Source organism: Myodes glareolus, chromosome 4 (assembly GCF_982192425.1).
Source record: "Myodes glareolus chromosome 4, mMyoGla1.1, whole genome shotgun sequence".
In the NCBI taxonomy this organism is placed as follows: Eukaryota; Metazoa; Chordata; class Mammalia; order Rodentia; family Cricetidae; genus Myodes; species Myodes glareolus.
In genome coordinates, this window is record NC_142029.1 from 100,410,561 (window position 1) to 100,428,088 (window position 17,528).

A 17,528-nucleotide genomic window follows, 5' to 3' on the forward strand; every position below is an offset into this window, starting at 1 on the left:
CAGAGACACAACAGCTGGTCAGCATATAAACTGTAGATGGCCATGGATATATGATGCTTGACTCACATTGCGTTGAAAATTAATTCTTGGATCTATGCATCTTCAAAATTAAAGAAACTGCACATGCCACTAATCTGGGTGACTCAGACCCAGTGAACTCAAAATACTCCATGATAAGTGGTGGCCAGGACTAGACATGGCTGCAGCCCTGGTCTGTGCTCCGGTACTGGAGCATCCCCAGCACTCACTATCTCCTCCTATACTGGGACTCTCCTGCGAGCGAAGGCAGGGGCTACAGATGGCATAACTAAGGCCAAGAGCCCTCCTAATGGCCTTGGCTCCCACCTAAAGTAACGTGAGCTGACTTGTTCCACTAAATGGCTGTAACTTGGTGAAAGAGGCTGTAGTATCCAGCGGTTCTTAAAGAGAGGTAGCAGATAGGGCTGGTCTGCTGGTCTGCTTTTCTCACACATACACAAATAACCTCTCTTGAACGGTTTGCTGAATGAGTGAATAAAGATGAATGGACTCTAAGAGTCATATGATCTTTTACACACTGATATCCATGTGAAATTCTTAAATAAAAAAAAAATAAAGCAATGTGGCATTGCTTTTTGTGTGGACTGAAAGAAGGGCCCTGGGCTATGTTCTGAAAACCAAATGCATCCTGCATGAGTTCCTTTCAGCCCACTGTGAACTCACTGTCCACTGTGAGGATGTTCCCCCTCCTAAACAGCAAACCCAGGGAAAGCAGCGACACACAGTTTTCAGTAGTCACTGAAAAGAGGAGGGGCTTACAGTCAATACAAATAAGTGGACAGATAACTTTAATTCAGTCTACATTGATAATTTAAGAGCTCCAATTACAAGTATCCATCACGTAAATACAATTTATAATGTTGTAGCTGAAGAGGTATATCAGAACCTTAAAAACATCGGCATTTGTGCAAAAAATCATAAAAATATTTTTCAACTCAAGTAATTTTAAGAAATATTCTTAAAAATATAAGAACCTAGGTTAGGGAAATGGCTCAGTCAATAAAGTTCCTGTTACCCAAGCACAGGGACCTGAGTTCAGAGCCCAGAACCCACCTAAAAAGCTGGACGCAGTGGCCTGTGCCTACAACCCCAGTGTTGGGGGAGAAGGCAGAGACAGTGGATTCCCTGAAGCTCACTGACTACCCAGTCTGAATCTGTGAGCTTATAGTTCACTGAGAGATCCTGTCTCAAGAAAATAAAAGACAGAGAGCAATGGAGGAAGACACTAGATGACCACCTCTACCCTCACTCCCCCCAAACACCTAAAACCCAAGAGCCTGATACCATAAACATTCCAAGGTGGGTAAGTCTGTCACGTACACATGTGAGAATGAAAACACACACAGGCAGATTCACCTACATCTTCAGGGGTGATAGAGAAGGAAATCTCAACAAAGCGTCTCCCAGGGCCTAAGTTTCACCACAGAAAGCAATGTTCCATGTGCGAATTACATGAATTCTCAGCCAGTTAATAATGAGCTTCTGCAGACTTAGTAGGGGACAGAGAAAGCTGTGACCCAGAGATTACAAGGACAATGGACAAACATACAGACAAATGCAGGTATGCTGTGGCCCCAACCAAGATTTCTCTTCCCAAGATGCTAAACTCCCATTTCTATCTGGGCAGCAATGCATTCCTGATCAAAATATAAAGGAAAGCAGTATGGCAATTTCTCAAAATATTAGGAAACAACCTACCTCAAGACTCAGGAATACCATTCTTGGGCATATACCCAAAGGATGTTCAATCATACCATAAGAACATGTGCTCAACTATGTTCACAGCAGGATTATTTGTCATAGCCAGAACCTGGAAACAACCTAAATGCCCCTTGACTGAAGAATGGATAAAGAAGATGTGGTTCTTCTTTGTGGGCAAATGGATGGATCTAGAAAACATCATATTGACAAGGTAACCCAGACCCAGAAATATAAATATAATATGTACTCACTCATAAGTGGCTTTTATACATAAAGCAAAGAAAAATCAACTTACAACTCACAATCCCAGAGAACTGAGACAACAATGAGAACCCTAAGAGAGACATACATGGATCTAATCTACATGGGAAGTAGAAAAAGACAAGATCTCTTGAGTAAATTGGGAGCATGGGGATCAAGGAAGAGGGTAGAAGGGGAGGGGGAGAAAGGGAGGAGAGCAGAGAAATATATATATATATGTCAAATAAAAACAAAAAAAGAATGTTAAAAAAGTGAGACCTAGGGCATTTGAAAGGATTAAAAGTTAGGGCAGATAGGTGAAAATGAACCATGGCTATTAAAAGCTGAAAATATAAATTGCCTTTGATCCATGGAAAATATTGTGTGTAAGAACAAAAACACCCAGGGCAGTTATGCAAGGACAGTACCTTCTGGAGCTGATTCGAAGGCTTCTCAGCAATAACAGACCGCCAGCACCCTCGGGACCCCTTCCACTTTCGGATGTTGGGCAGGATCGGCTGGTTTAGCTCTGTACAGAACTGCAAAGACAGAGACAGGTCAGTGTGTCTGTGTCCCTGGACATGGCATCCTTAGAAACTAGTCACAGATGATTCTGAATCACTACACAACAGTTAAAGACCCCCATGCAAAAAGTGTTCTTGACTCACATTTTTCCTTGTGTGTGCGTGGTGTATGCATAGATGTGAGAGAGTATACACATCCTTGCATATTCATGAGGAGTCCAAAGGATGGCATCTGGTCTTATTCCTTTGAGGTAGGTCTCTCACTGGGCCCTAAGCTAGGCTGGCAGCCAGCAAGCCTCAGCAATCCTCCTGCCTCTGTCCTGGACAGTGCTGGCTGACAGGCACACACACGGTCATGGCCACCTTTTTTGTGTGGATGCTGATCTGAACTCAAGTCTTCATGCTTGCATAAGGATCCCTATGCACGGAGCCCTCTCTCCAGCCCAGTTCTTGGCTTCTTCTGAGTACCACATACTTCAGCTCTTCTGAGAGGCTCTTCATCAGGCCTGTCTAGTCCCATAGTGTCAGCTTAAACCACAGTCTTGAAGACGCCGAAATCTATATCTCTCCTAGAGTTTTCTGTTATTGCTGATAACTCCGCATTTTGACATATGTCTTGCTATACAGCCAAGGCTGGCCTGAAGCTTATCACCCTCCTGCCTCTGCCTCTGAGTGCTGGGATTACACGTAAGTGGCATCACGCCAAGTCGCACTGCTAACTTTAGCCTCTTTTAGATTCATGCAGAATCCTCCGGTGTGGCTTAAACATCTACTTTCTCTTGTCTCAAAGGACCTTCTTCCCCTCCCAGGCCTGTGTCTCACCGTCTCACCTGTGTTCTTCACATTCCTTGCCTAAGGGCTTCATTTACTCCTTATCACTCCTTGTCACATTTCTCCCCAAGCCCAGGAATTCTGCTGTCACCTAGGTGTGGTCTCTCTTGCTTTTCAGTCCCACTATTGGGGCCCCTTTCAGGTCCCACTCTCCCTCATGGAGACACTGCATAGCTTCTGAGCCTGTCATCACCCATCTCAACCCATGCATCAGAGACAGTGGGGCACACTGAGGACCCACCCTATGGTTCTTCTGTGTGCTCTGAGGAACAGCAGCATCACCATGACCTAGAAATTACTAGAAATTCTCTGACCATGTAGTAGGTCTACTGGATCAGAACCACCTGGGTGGGACCCAGTGATCCACCTTGTAACCAGAAAATGGGGTAATTAGGTTTGAGAACAGTTGTGGCTGCCTCAGTTGGCCTACACACAGATTCTGGAGGCTGCAGGCTGTAGACAGCCCCAGAGAGCATCGGGGCTGGAGACAGATCCTTTCACACCCTCTGGGCAGCACACAGTCACACAACTGATGGCCAAGAGGCAGACTGGGAAGTTCTTAGGAGACACCAGCAAGGACTCGGTCCATCACTTCACAAGAAGTGCTACAGAGAAAATAGACCAGGTGGTGGCCGGTAACCCGGGAAGTTGGCTTAGGAGTTGTTTTTACATTCATCTAAATGTCTGTGTTTCCCCAACAGTGGACGCTGTCAGGACGGAGTGTGTACCTTTGTAAACCCTTCCCGGCACAGAAGTCCGTTTGCTAGTGAGTAGAAAATATAAGTGGACACCAATCTTCAAATCCATGCCAGACAAACAGAATTCTCCTGGAAGTTCCTACCTCGGTAACTGTCTCCATTTTAACCGGGCATTTGGCAAACAGGTATATTTCTACATTGCTGTGTGTTGGGAAGTGTCTACCCAGGGGTTTTGTCACTAGGAACTTTCATTGGTTTTACCATCAACACCACCTGCTGCACAGCAGTGGAGGACAGTGCTATTCTTGGCTAGTAGGGAGGAGAGATGGGGCAAATCCTCTTGGCGAAAATCCATCCTCTGTTGGTGTGGTAATTGTAAACATGACAGGGTTTCAAGTCACCTGAGAGACAAACTTCTTGGGCACATGTGCTGGAACTTCAAGAGGAGATTAATTGATGGGGGACGATTCACCCTAAATGTAAGTGGCATCATTCTCTGGCCTGGGGTCCTATACTAAATTCAATAGGAAAACACAAGCTGAGCACCAACGTTCATCACTCTGATTCCTAAGAGCAGATAGAACGCAACCAGCTGCTGCCATGCCTTCCCTGCCATGATGTGTGCAAAGAACACGGTGAAGCACAAGCTGGGGAGGAGAGGAAGGAACCCCTCTGGGACGACAGAATAGATGCTTACATAGAACTGGATAACCTTACATGACCGTTATTCATGAGGAACTCATGGTACAGCTCAGGCCAGGCATGGTATGGTGGCTCATACCTGTAATCACAGCACTCAGGGGCAGGAGGACACTGATTTTCAGGCTAACCTATGCTATACGGCAACTGTTCACCCTCAAACCGTGAGCCCAATGTAATCCTTCCTTCTTCCAGATGCTTCTATCAGGTAATATCACAGTAATGAGACAGGTAACTATCTCACCTGGGAAATAAAACGCTCCTAAAAATGCAGTTGCGATCTACGGGGAGATAATAAATTTCTGTGAGTTCATATCTAAAACTCTGTTATTCATTGATAAACTCTAGAAGCCCAAAGGAGGCACCATCACTGTGAGCCACCTTAATTTAAAACATCTGCAGCCTGGCCCTCGCCATCCTCTTTCAGCTCACACAGCCCATTATCCCCTGCTCTGTCCTCGTCCATGTTTCTATGCCACTGAAGACAAACAGAACCTGAAGAAACTGAGGAGAGAGGCGGCCGACTTCCCAGTTTTCACGACCAGAGTTAAACAAGAGGTAGGAGGCTCGTCTATTCTCAGGCTGGAAAGGAGAACTCTCTGTCTATAAAGAGAGATGACTGCACTTACAGTTCACAGCTAACCCACACAGTAGGACTCCTCTCAGTTCCTTGCTAATCAAAGGGAGGTCCACACACCAGCAGCGTGACCCTCAGCAGGCCCCTGAGGCGCGCTGTTCCCAGGATGAGCTGGGGAAGCTGTAGCATGCCTGCCTTCCTCCTGGCCTCACTCTGGCAGGGGCTCACACAGCCCACAGCTGTTCATGAGCAAAGTGCCCAGACCATGTGGCTTTCAGTCCACGATGACACAGCTGGCAAGCGTTCTCAGAGGGAGGGTCTGGAAGTATGTCTTCTCTGCTGCATCCCTTGCCTGACAGGAGGGTTGGGGTGTATCAAGGTTAGAGGGGCTGGGGCCAGGCCCTCTCTACAGAGTCCTTAGATCCCAGCAATGTCAACAGGACGTAAAACCATCTTCAGAAAGTGTGTTGACCATGAAGAATGGAGTTCTTTGTAGTTACAAAGAACAATTTTCTATGATTTGCAGGAAAGTGGACACAACTGGAACTGATTGTATTAAGTGAATTAAGTTCATTTCAGGAAGACACCTGCCACATTTTTTTTTCTCATTTTTGGCTCCCAATTTTTACAGTCATGTAAAATCATGTATGCAAATATGATATTAAAGTAAAACCAAAACTATCTAGGGGAGTAAGGGCAGCTAACAGGAAGGGAAAGGCATGGGTACAGGACTAGAATATACACAAAGGACATTATATATTCATATGAAAGTCTCTTTGTGTAACCTGGGGCCACGTATAATGAATATACATCAGTGGGACTGAGAAGCATCTTGTTAACTACTCTCAACCTGGACTGTGCCTAAAACTGTTTAAGTCCTCTGATTCTTAAATATTCTGCTTCACCCACCAACCAAAAAGAAAAAAATAATAGCCCCATGAGTTACAACTGGGTCACCAAGACAGAAAGGCCAAAATGGCAGGAAAGGCAGGAGAAATGTGTGTGTTATACAAAAAACAGTGTCCCTGATTGTTTTCCAGCCCTAATATCAATACACCACCATAAATATCTCAAACGCTTATGTCTAAATGATTATCAACCTAAATCAGAATTTAGCTGGCTCCCGCTTTTTTGTAAACTATTTAGTATTATTATGGGGACAGAGTAGGGTAAGCCAGGGCACACGAGTAGAGGTTCGGAACACAACTACATGGAATTGAAGCTCTTCCATCTTTACCTATCTACGTTCAGGTCTCTCTCCAGGCTTATACCTTCACTTGCCCCTCTTGTCCTTAATATAGTTAATTAATAAACCCTGTTCCTAATTGACTGACTCTGGGGTTCAGCCAAGGTTGAAGGTTGTGACAAATTTCTCCATGCAAGTCTCAAGTGTGAGAAGCTCAGGCAAGCTTGCCAGCTGCTACTTCCGTTACTCACTGTCTGGGAGGAAGGCTTTCATTCTTGAAAACAAAAACCACTTTAGCTTTTCAACCCCACACCTTGAAAGTGTCTGAGTGCAGCTCTCTCTGCAGCTGATCCATGAGATCACAATAGAATATCAGAGAGCCAGCAAGGCCCACAGCAGGCATGCAGCGGTGCTTGTTATGAGTAAGTCAACAGGGTTCCGCCCTCTATTCTCTCCCAGCATGAGTGTCAGGAATGACCAGGGACAGAACTTGTTTCTCTAGCATCAGCCCAGAAGGGGAAAATCATTTTTCACATTTGCTCCTCGCCAGTGACCAGAAAGATGATCAGTGCTATGGTGAAGATAGAAAATGTACCCCAAAGCCTATGCGTCAAAGCATTGGTCCACCCCGTCCCCTGAAGGAGGCTCTATGGTGAGGGGGTAGAATCTTCAAATGGGGTAACAGAAGGATATTAGGTTTCTGGGGTCATGTTTCTGAAAAGATACTGGCACTGTGCCCCCTTCTCCTTGTTGTGACTTCTTGGCTCCCAAGAGGTGAGTAGCTTCCTCCTCCACTCTCAGGCTCCACCTTGCATAGGCCCCAAGGCTACACAGTCAACTGATCATGGAATGAAATGCCTAAAACCATGATCCAAAATATTTGTCACTGTCACCGAAAATAAATATAACCACTAATGAAGAAATGATGGGAATTACTTGATCACCACTCCACCATAGGCCTTGGCAACAGTAGGTCTCCAAGTCAAACATCTTAATGGCAATCTACAAGACGCCTGGGGCACTGACGTTGGGAAATGTCAAGATAAAAGACTACTGTGGCTGCAGCTTCAGTGCTTGCTGCGTGCTGGGTCTGCCCTGGACCAGATGAGTGCTTATCTCTGCAATTACCTAAGGGCCCTAAAACTTGAAACAACTGCTTTTGCTCATGAACCTTTGTACTTTTTTCTTTACTTTGACCTCCTCTACTTTCTACAAAGAATATCCTTTAATTTGATTGGCCATGATCGAGAAATAGAAATGACAACAGTCTCCCAACCTTCTAGGTTTTAAACTTCCTTTTCTAATCAAGTTGAAGAAAACCCTGGCTTTGTTTATAAAGATGCATTGCTAATGGTGAGCACACAGTTAATGGGAGGCAGATCTAGAGTACCGGTAAGTATTCTAAAGCCAACACCTCATGGCTACTTCATCCTGCTTCCTGGAAGGAAGGGAGGGTCAGCTCCAGGATGAAACCTCAGGATCGGACTTCCAGATGAGTTTATTTCCCTGGATTGGTGTTTCATTTGCTTTCCTCATTTTGGACGTGACTTCCCTTTGACAATGAGTTTACCATGTGATGAGAGTGATTTCCTCTGTGCTTTCAGTGAGGCCACTGAAAATCCAATCTATTTCAGTGGATGCAGTAGGTGGGGTGCTTTCTCCTTATAAAGATATATTGCCGCCACAAAGAGAAGACGCCCAATCTCAGCTCGTGTAAGGTCAAGGGAGTCGACTTTCATCTGAATATGATACATAGCAAAAGACAACACTTGTTGAAATCTTAGTGGGAAGTAAAGGCTCATCCTTAATAGAATGTTTCGAGTACAGGACCTGACATGATATTAGAAACCAGTAGCCCTTATGTGGTAGGCAAAAGGAATGAATGGCCAAAGTGTATAAAAAGCATCAGCCTGTTACATAAAAAAACTAAGCAAACACTAATTCCATTAAATATAAACTAAATAGTAACCATGTTTGACCTTCTAAACACAACAAACCTATTGTAAAGTTTCTCTAAATTATCAAGACTTTGGAAGGCCATACGGCCTGTGAGACAGAAAGAGTCTCCCTTTGCTCAGTTCTACTAGGACCTACGTCTTTGGTGGAGACAGGCAGCCTTAACAGCCCTGGCACATGTCTCGGGCAAAATGTAAGCAGCACAGTCAGACAGCAAAGCAAAGAGCATCTCCACCTCCCCTTTCCCCAAACCTTTCTAGAAAGAAGACGACCCCCTGAACTATATTGTTTAAGGATGCGCACTGTGTTCCTACACAGCCGAACTGCAGCTATCTTGGCTCAAATGCAAACAGGGGTGCTGGGCTCCAAGGTCTCTCTGAAACCCACGCACAGCACTGCCTCCAGGATCTGTGCCCAGAGACCCTGGGACCTGTAGAGAAAGCAGAGGAATCCATTTCAGTCCCCGCTACTTAGAGAACCAGTGAGCAACTGGCTTTTTCCAATAGCAGAGAAAGACCCCCAGGAAGAAGATGACGGCACTGTCAGAACGCAGGGGCCAGGTTTCTAGTGGCCTGGTTCCCCCAAAAAGGGCCTACACCAGCTCCCTCAATGCCTCCTGAACCCACACCAAGCCCCCTTACTAAAGTTCTTAGAACAAAAGCTTACTTTTAATACTAGGTAGTGATTCTTGTAGGCTAAATCCAAGTAAATCCAATAATGAGAACACTCAAATACCTAATCATCTACAAGCAGGTGTGCTTCTGTTAAAAAAAAAAAAAAGAGCGAGCAGGAAGAGTCACAGGAAGGGAAGGGCAGCATTTCCTAGGAGTCTCGCACAGGGCAGCCACTTCACACACATGGGCACATTCTTTCCAGCGTGCCATAGCTGTGGTTCCTCTGGACAGACAATGCTTCCATTTGGCTCAGAGGGTGGACATGACTGGGCCAATCACTGCCAGCAAGGGGGCCAAGGTGAAAAGCCAGAGTTGGCCAACTCTATTGCCGCAAAGCACTCAGAAAACATTAGCCAATTGTCCCGGATGACAGTGTATGCCTGCCTTCACGCAATGGCCGTTCAAACTGCAACGCGATAGTTCCTTGGAACTGAAGTCTAAAGAGAAACCATCCTGCTGAAATCAGCTTTGCCAGTGAGAGCCAAGCTCACATGAATGCCATGCCACAGGTCAGTCTTCCCTCCAATGGGGACCATAGTCATTCTGTGCCACCTGGCCAAGAGTTCATGATCTAGTAAGGGACCCCTGCTCTAACAGCTCTGTCCTGCCCTCCTCTGTCCATAGAAACCATGGCTGTCAGATCCTTGCCACTATGAGGGCAGCTCCTCAGCTCCTCTTTCCACAGGGACCAAAACAAAGTTCCAGATGGATGTCCACCCTTGTCTAAGCATCCTTACTCCACAGAGGAAGATAAGAAACAAGCATCCTCGTAACCATTTAAGTGTTACCTGCTTGCACACAACCTGTCTGCAGTGGCTGTTAGCTGGAAATCTCTCCATGTTCTCAAAAGACAGCAGACACAAGACAGTAACATGTACTGAGGAAGGACCCCCCACACACACACACACAGAAACACAAGCCTTTGAAAGGCAGATTTTTCAAAGTCAAGAGAACTTACAGAGATTGAAGGAAAGTTAGAAATGTGGACAAGAACACTCCTTATGGACTTTATGTTCAGACTGCCAGCTTCTCTATGTGTCATCGTCACCGTCTATTTCTACCTTTCAGAAACAGTCCCCGAACTCCCTACCTTCTCTCGTGGTCTGTGGGAGCTAAGACTCCATCTTACGTGGCAGCTAAGATCTGATGGCAATCTTGCGTCCATCTGCTTTGTTTTGTTTTTATTAAATTGAGGCTAATGGCTGGCATAAATAAGCCCAGGTAGTTTATAAAGCAAAGATGGAAGAAGTAAGTACAATACCACTGTGCAAAGGCCATCAATGCGAACATTTCCAGTCAATTCTTTCGAGGCTGCTTCCTATGAATTTCATCAATAGGTGCGCTCTCTCTCTCTCTCTCTCTCTCTCTCTCTCTCTCTCTCTCTCTCTCTCACACACACACACACACACACAGAGTCTGCTTTTCCTATAACTATGATCCCCTCACCCCTTCTCTGGACAGCATCTCAGCATGGAGTCCAGCAGGCTAGCCTCAAACATATGATCTTCCTGTCTTAGCCCCCCAGTGGAATTATGGGTAACCGCCCTCTGCCTGAATTATATGTGCCACACTTACAGAAACTCTCCAGAAACCACTTATTGGGCTCTGCAAACAACTATCATCTACACAGCATCCCCTGATAGTGAAAGTTTCATTACCGGGCAGAAACATCTGCCTTTCGGAGGCATATTTCACTATAAACACAACTCACCTCACAGGCTGGTGAGCGACCTTCAACCACTCCACCCTCACACGTGCAAAGTGTTTTTTTATCCACATGTTTAAAATATCTTAAGAATTTAAAATTATACTGTCTGTGTTTCCGAGAATAAACCAAGAGTATTTTGCTTTGTTTTAAAATGCACCTGTGGTAGATGGCAACACAGGGGCCTGGAGAGGACACGGCCAAAGACACTTGCCACCTCCCGGGATCTGTGGCCAGAAGGAAGGAAGGTGACACTTTCTCTTTTTTAAATGTCTGAGCACAAAAGAGAATCCCCACAAAAAGCCTCTGTGCAGAATTTCTCCTGATGCCAGCCTGCATTTGCTAGGACCCTCGGGTGAGTGTAAGGCCCCAAAGCAGCTAAGTAGTTTGTTATTTTTGAGTCTGACAGTGTCATTGGATCACCTGTCTAGAACTCTGTGGAAATGTCTGAGGTCAGCTCAGGTGCTTCCCACCAATCCACCAGATCACACCACTGCCGCCACGAGGGTTTTCTTCCCAAATGCACCCTTTCGGGCCATGTTCGTTATTTAGGAGCAAGATCTGCATTCTTGTCCCCTACATTCTATCTCGAAACCCACCTCCCCGTGGGGATAAAGGCTTCAGTGCACAAAGGCTGGAGGAGACGTAAGCATTTGGCCAACAGCAGTTCTGGACCTCCAACAGTCAGGAAAGAACATGACTGCCTGCCCAGCCTAAGCTGGCTAGGGACGAAGGCTGGGGAACAGAGGTGGAGACACAAGGCTAATCAAATAAGAGCCTAAAGCAAAACTGTACCTGTGACTCATGCGTGACTCATGCTCCGAAGACCTGAGTAGAGAAACCTGTGTGTATATATGCCACTGGTGGGGAGCCTGCCTCCGTTAGAGGAGCCTGCTGTGGAGGCCAGGTCTGAGCTCCTAACTCAAGAGGAGCTGACTAGAGAGGGAAAAGGGGGGAGCATTTCAGAAGCAAAGGAAGTATAGAGAAGACTGTAGGAGGGAAAGCGTGAAGAGTCACTAGAAAGAGAGCAGCTGCAGAAAGACAGGAGGGGCAGGAGTTGCTTGTGGGGTCCTAGCCAGGCAAGGAAAGGGGTCAGTCTCTTGCCCACAAGCACCCCCATCACCAAAGACTGTGGAGAGGGACCCTGCAGTCTCAAAGGCTGCACAGCTGCAGTGCAGAATGTGGGTTGAGCTAATGGGAACAAAGAGGTCAGGGCCCACAGTGGGGAGGTAACTCAAGATTTCTCTCCTCACACTTAGAAGAAGACTGCATGGCCCAGTAATTCTTCGAAAACTGGAAGGGAGGGAACTGGAAGCTCTTTGAAGTGAGGGGAGGGGGTGGATCAGTTTTAGGGCAAATAAAATAAGCTCTTCTTTCCCAATTAGGCACTAAACTTGTGAGTAATGATTGAAACTAATTATTCTAAGTGGAAGCAAGTCTAAAAATAGCAATGCGTTTTGAAGGATTTTGCAGCTATTTTGGGAGAGCGTGGGGAAGTTGCAGGCAGCCTGAAGCACATCCCACAATACAGCAAAAATACTGGGATGGCCATGCCATGGTTTACACTGAGCACACTCACCCTCAGAACCTAAAGTTTAAATAGCCCTAGAAAAACGCTGATAGGGAGGGCTGAGGAGAGCTGTCTGATAATTCCTGCCCTCATGCTGAAAGTCCAGTTCAGCAAGAGCTGTCAAGTTGTGGGTTACAACATGAAACTTGTGATCAAATGCACTTGCTCTGAGCTTGCATTGCACAACATTTCTCCTAAGACAAGCCTTGCCAACCTAACCAAGCACACCCTTCCTTTCCAGATTCTTCCTTCTGCTTGGATGTCAGATGAACAGGCTGAGAGAACGGATAACATGGACAGAAGGAAGAGGCCGTCCCTCGCCTCCCCAAAACCACCCTACAACAAAGTGATTAACACGAGTGTGTGATGATAAATCACTTCTAAAGTGGTTTTTACACCTAATTTGTATGTATATGTGTCCTTGTGAATGCGTGCCATGTGTGAGGGTACCCATGGAGGCCAGGTAGGGATCAACTCCCCTGGAGTCACAGTTATAGGTCGCTGTGAGCCACCTGATGTGGGTGCTGGGATCCAAACTCAGGTCCTCTAGGAGAGTAGAAAGTGTTCTACCACTGAGCCATCTCTCCAGGCCTATGTGGTTAACCTTGATCGTCAACTTGACCAGACTGACAAGTGCCTCTAAATTAGTAAAGCGGGCTTTGGGGTATATCTGAACAAATTTCTAAAAATCATTAACTAAGAGGAGGAGATGGGAATGGCATCATCCCCGAGGCTGGGACTGCTGGAGTGAGGGGTAAACAAGATCCAGCGACGCCAGCATCTTCTCCATCTACTTCCTGGCTGCCACAAGGTGCAGAGCCTCCTGTCACCATAATGAATGGAGCCAAGGACGCAGGGTTGAAACCTCAGGGACCATGAGTCAAAGTCACCCTGTCTTAAGAGCTGTAGGTCAGCAATTTCTGTCAGAGTGATGCAAAGTAACTACGGTGGGGTAAGGGTCAGAGATGGCAAAAGAGAGGGTAAGGACAGAGAAAGAGAAGATGAGAGGCAAGGAAAAAACAGCAGACATGAGGCAGGGCCTCTCGTGTGAACAGCCACACATGTTTAAGCTCTGGTCACATTTTCCTGGTCTTACGTGTTGACATCTGCCTTCCTCTGTCACGCTCTCTAGACTCCGGAGCACCAATACTACCTACATGTGCGTCTCTGAGGGACCCAGAGTTATTCAGGAATTGTCACATTAAACAGAATTAGCACTTAAGAAACCTTGGGGAAATGGCTCTGGCTGCCATTTGCCTTATGAAATGCCAGTCTCCAGCTATTCTAAACTGTATTTATATGACCTGCTTCCCTCTGCAATAATCCTAACAAAAGACTTCGGCGCCGTGGGTGAGCGCATTTTCAGTTCAAGACATTTTCTACTTAGATTTGCATTATGCCAAACCCTACTCTCTAAAGTCTACACTTCCTATTTTCTTCCTATTTTCTTCCCAGTAGACTTCGAGCGTTCTTTCCTGTGTGGGCAGCAAAAGACAGAGAGCCCCACGATTTTTCACTCCCAGAGGCTTGGTGGCAGCAAGAAGTGGAAAATGTCTGAGATCCATTAATTCTCAATTTTTCTAGGCTAATGGGGAAAGAGAAAGCCAAATCCCCATGGTGTCCTTCAGTCAAGTTGCTTTCTCATTAAATTTCTGGCCAGGTGCAATGCCAAACTATGTGATGTTAGCTTCTCAGGCTTTTCTAGACCCTTCCAGGATACAGGTGAAAGATGGGCTGAGGGCAAACTGAACAGAGAGGGTTAGAAAAAGGGTACCAAAACCAAGCCAAACAAAGGGCAAGGGTTGCATATTTGGCCGCCATGGCAATGTTTGCAGGACAAGAAAGCCACACCACATAAATGTGTCAGATGTCCAGCATGTCTGTCCAGGTCCAGCATGCCTCTCAGCTCCCTTCTGGAGCACATACAGTTGGTCTTCAATACCCATGGATCCCACACTTGTATTCGTGGGTTCAAACAGCTGCTGATTAAAATTATTCACAAAGAAGTACCAGTGTGCATACTGAACGTGTGCGGGCATCCTACAGCATGGTTCCCTCAACAACACAGACAACAGCATTTGCAGTGTTTGTATTGTATTGAGTACTGCAAACTAAACGTGATTAAACAGAACAAGAGGATGTGTGCAGGATACATACACATACTTGGTTATTTGGGGGAACTGGTGTAGAAGGGTCCCTCTACAATGCCCTGAAGATACCAAAGGACTTCTGCACAAATACTAGGATAGAAGGATTACTCTGGAAACAATGTAAATGAGAGACTGAACATTAGAGGAACCAAATTCTAATCTTATATTTCTCTCCCAGCTTTTCGAATTCTAGGAATTTCATCTACCTATGGTAAATATATATATATATATATGTATGTATATGTGTGTGTGTATATATATGTGTGTGTGTATATATATATATATATATATATATATCACTCAATTGGTTTAAACTTTACCCATGTGGAAGACATAGGCTTTCTCATCTCCACTCTGGGCCTCAAGCTCATTAACTGCTGTTACCAAAACCTCAGAACTGCCCCTGCCTCTTCCTGAAATGAAGCACAAACGTGTAACATCTCTCATTCACAAGCATATTCATACAAACTAACTGGCAAAAGGAGACATGCTGCAGAAAGAACGCAAACCAACAAAGGAGAGCAGCCAATGCTCCACCTGTGGAGACGAGAAGGAGGAGAGACTGGCTATGCCGCAAACCTGCAGTCTTACAGGCCAGAAGCCTTGGAAGTTTGGTTGTCTCCTCTAGCAACTTGTGAAAATATCAGCATTTAGGCAAAACCCTAGAACTTCTTCAATTTTGATGCTTTGTATCATAAATTCTGTGGATCTGCATTAGTCCTGGGCACTTCTGGTCCCTGAAAATGGGCAGAACTTGAAGAGTCATGCCGGGAAGACGACGTGGTGAATCCTCTGTGCGTCTGCAGAACCATCTACATAGATCTCCTGACTGTCCATCTACACAGAGAGCCACTCTTAAGATCTCCTGACCGTCCATCTACATAGAGCCACCTGTCTATTAGCTGTCCATTTATATAGAGAGCCACTGTCAAATAAAAGTACTAGGGCAGACGACTTCAGAGCAACTCAGAGATGAAGAGCTCTTTGGCTTGCTTTGGCTCTCTGCTTCCACCCTAGTTAATTCTGTAATGATGTATCTGTATTTCATGGGCAAAATTTAAGTGGAGCGGGCTTAGGAATGGATGAGTGGAAGCAGTCATGTGTGGTGGGAAAGCCAAGTCTAGGATCCGGACACAAGTCTTCCATCCCGATATCTGCACACTTCTTAATCACTACCCAGATGGGTCAAAATCTCTTAAGCCAGGTTGAGTACTTTCCAAGGACTGTCGAATCTTAATGCCCAAACTAATCATTTCAATGTCTTTGAAGGTCAACAAAAACATTTTATCAGTTTTAGGAATTACTCATCCTAAATGCAAGATTGACAATTTGTTAGAATGTTCCTCTGAATTATTTCTGGCAAAGCAAACTTTAAGGACCAGCTCAGTTAGGATATTTTACTGCTGAGAACATCCACAGTGATGTCTCTAACAACTCGGCAAAACCAGCTTCACCTGGATGCCCTTTGTTTCTTTTCAGTGACCGACTATTCCAAACTGTGCCGGATACAAAGTCAATCTTCAGAAACCAATGAATGGATGAATTCTTCCTGAAAAGCCTAAGAATTTTCTAAAAAGAGTGAACTGAAAGCTCTTTCCAGGACTAACACGTTGCTTGCATCTCCTGATAAGATAAGCACTGAGGATGGATTAAAAATGTCAGGAAACCTAGACTACCTGTCACATGGCTGTCTCGGCATCTCCGGGTGGTGTTGGCCATGTGCAGCGAATGTGAGGGCCAGTGCTGAGCTGAGTGTGTTTTTCTTTCCGCTAAAAAGTGGAACAGAGACCAGCAGAAGTCTTCCAATGCTGAACGTCCCACAGCAGCCGTCATTCAACTATCCATCCATAAACCTACTCGCTCATCCAATCATTCATGTGTCCATGTACCCATATACTGAAACATGTGCCAGGAGAGACAAACTAAACTGATTTCGAGATCCAGTATTTGAGAGTCAAACACAATGTCTGCTCACTACACAATCCTTGCCGTTGCTAGAATACCTTGTATTTTGTTATTTTAGTTTTCCTTTGTGAAAATTTTGTTGTGCTTTCTGCAGATAATTCCTTAAAGTTCACCTCAAACCAAAGAAACTGTATCATAAGGCAGAACCAGCTTTATGACACTAAGGAAATATGTTTGAGTCACTCATAAGTAATCTAATAAATCAGACACTGCATTTGGTTAACATGGCAGTGTCCACCCCAGGAATATAACCAGTTGTCAAAAGTCATTTGTTCCAAGGGTGATTGACTACTACACTTGCACAATAACAATGGAAGTCAAGGGCAGTAAAATAGTATAGTCAAGCTAGGGGGAGTGGTGATAATCCCTATAATTATATAAAGCCTATGATCCCAACATTTGGATGATGAAGGCAGGAGGATCAGAATTTCAAGATCATCCTTGGTCAATATTAAGTTAAAGGCTCGCCTGGGCTACATGACACCCTGCCCTAGAAGAAAAAAGAAAGGAAGAAAGAAAGGGATGGAGGGGAGGAGAGAAATGCCATATTCAAAGTGCTGAAAGAAAATGACTACCAACCAATTTCACAATCAGAAAAAACTGCTTTTCACAATCTGCAATAGAATAACATTGTAGATAAACAAAACCAAGTGAACTTTTTGCAGACTTCTCTGATGGGAAATAATCTAAAATTATAGCCAGTATAGCGATATACCCATAAAGGAGTAATAGTGGCACTCATATCTTGGCAGTAACCCACTGCTCTCTAACTGTACTAAAGGCTCAATGGTAAGAAATCATGCCTGGTACTGGAAACCTAGCCAACTACTTGGGGCTAGTGAAGTCATGGATCTTAGAGGAGAACTAACTGTGACTGGCATAATTCCTAACTGCATTCTAAAATGTGTCCTTATAGCTACATGAAGTGCAGCTCTGAGCTCATCAAAGAAGCTTCTCTTTGCAACAGATAGATACCATTATAGAAAACCACAACCGGTCAAAATGCAGAGATC

The 17,528-nt window shown here is 45.1% G+C and overlaps 1 protein-coding gene across 2 annotated transcripts in view; it reads right to left on the reverse strand.

Annotated features, from left to right (window-relative positions):
* The window catches only part of Eepd1 (endonuclease/exonuclease/phosphatase family domain containing 1), a 103,641-nt gene that overhangs the window by 12,193 nt on the left and 73,920 nt on the right, over positions 1 to 17,528 (reverse strand). For both annotated transcript variants that reach the window (XM_048458700.3, XM_087905755.1), the window contains one exon: positions 2,409 to 2,519. In XM_048458700.3, the coding sequence (XP_048314657.3) occupies positions 2,409 to 2,519 (111 nt within the window). The remainder of the gene's footprint in view (positions 1 to 2,408; positions 2,520 to 17,528) is intronic.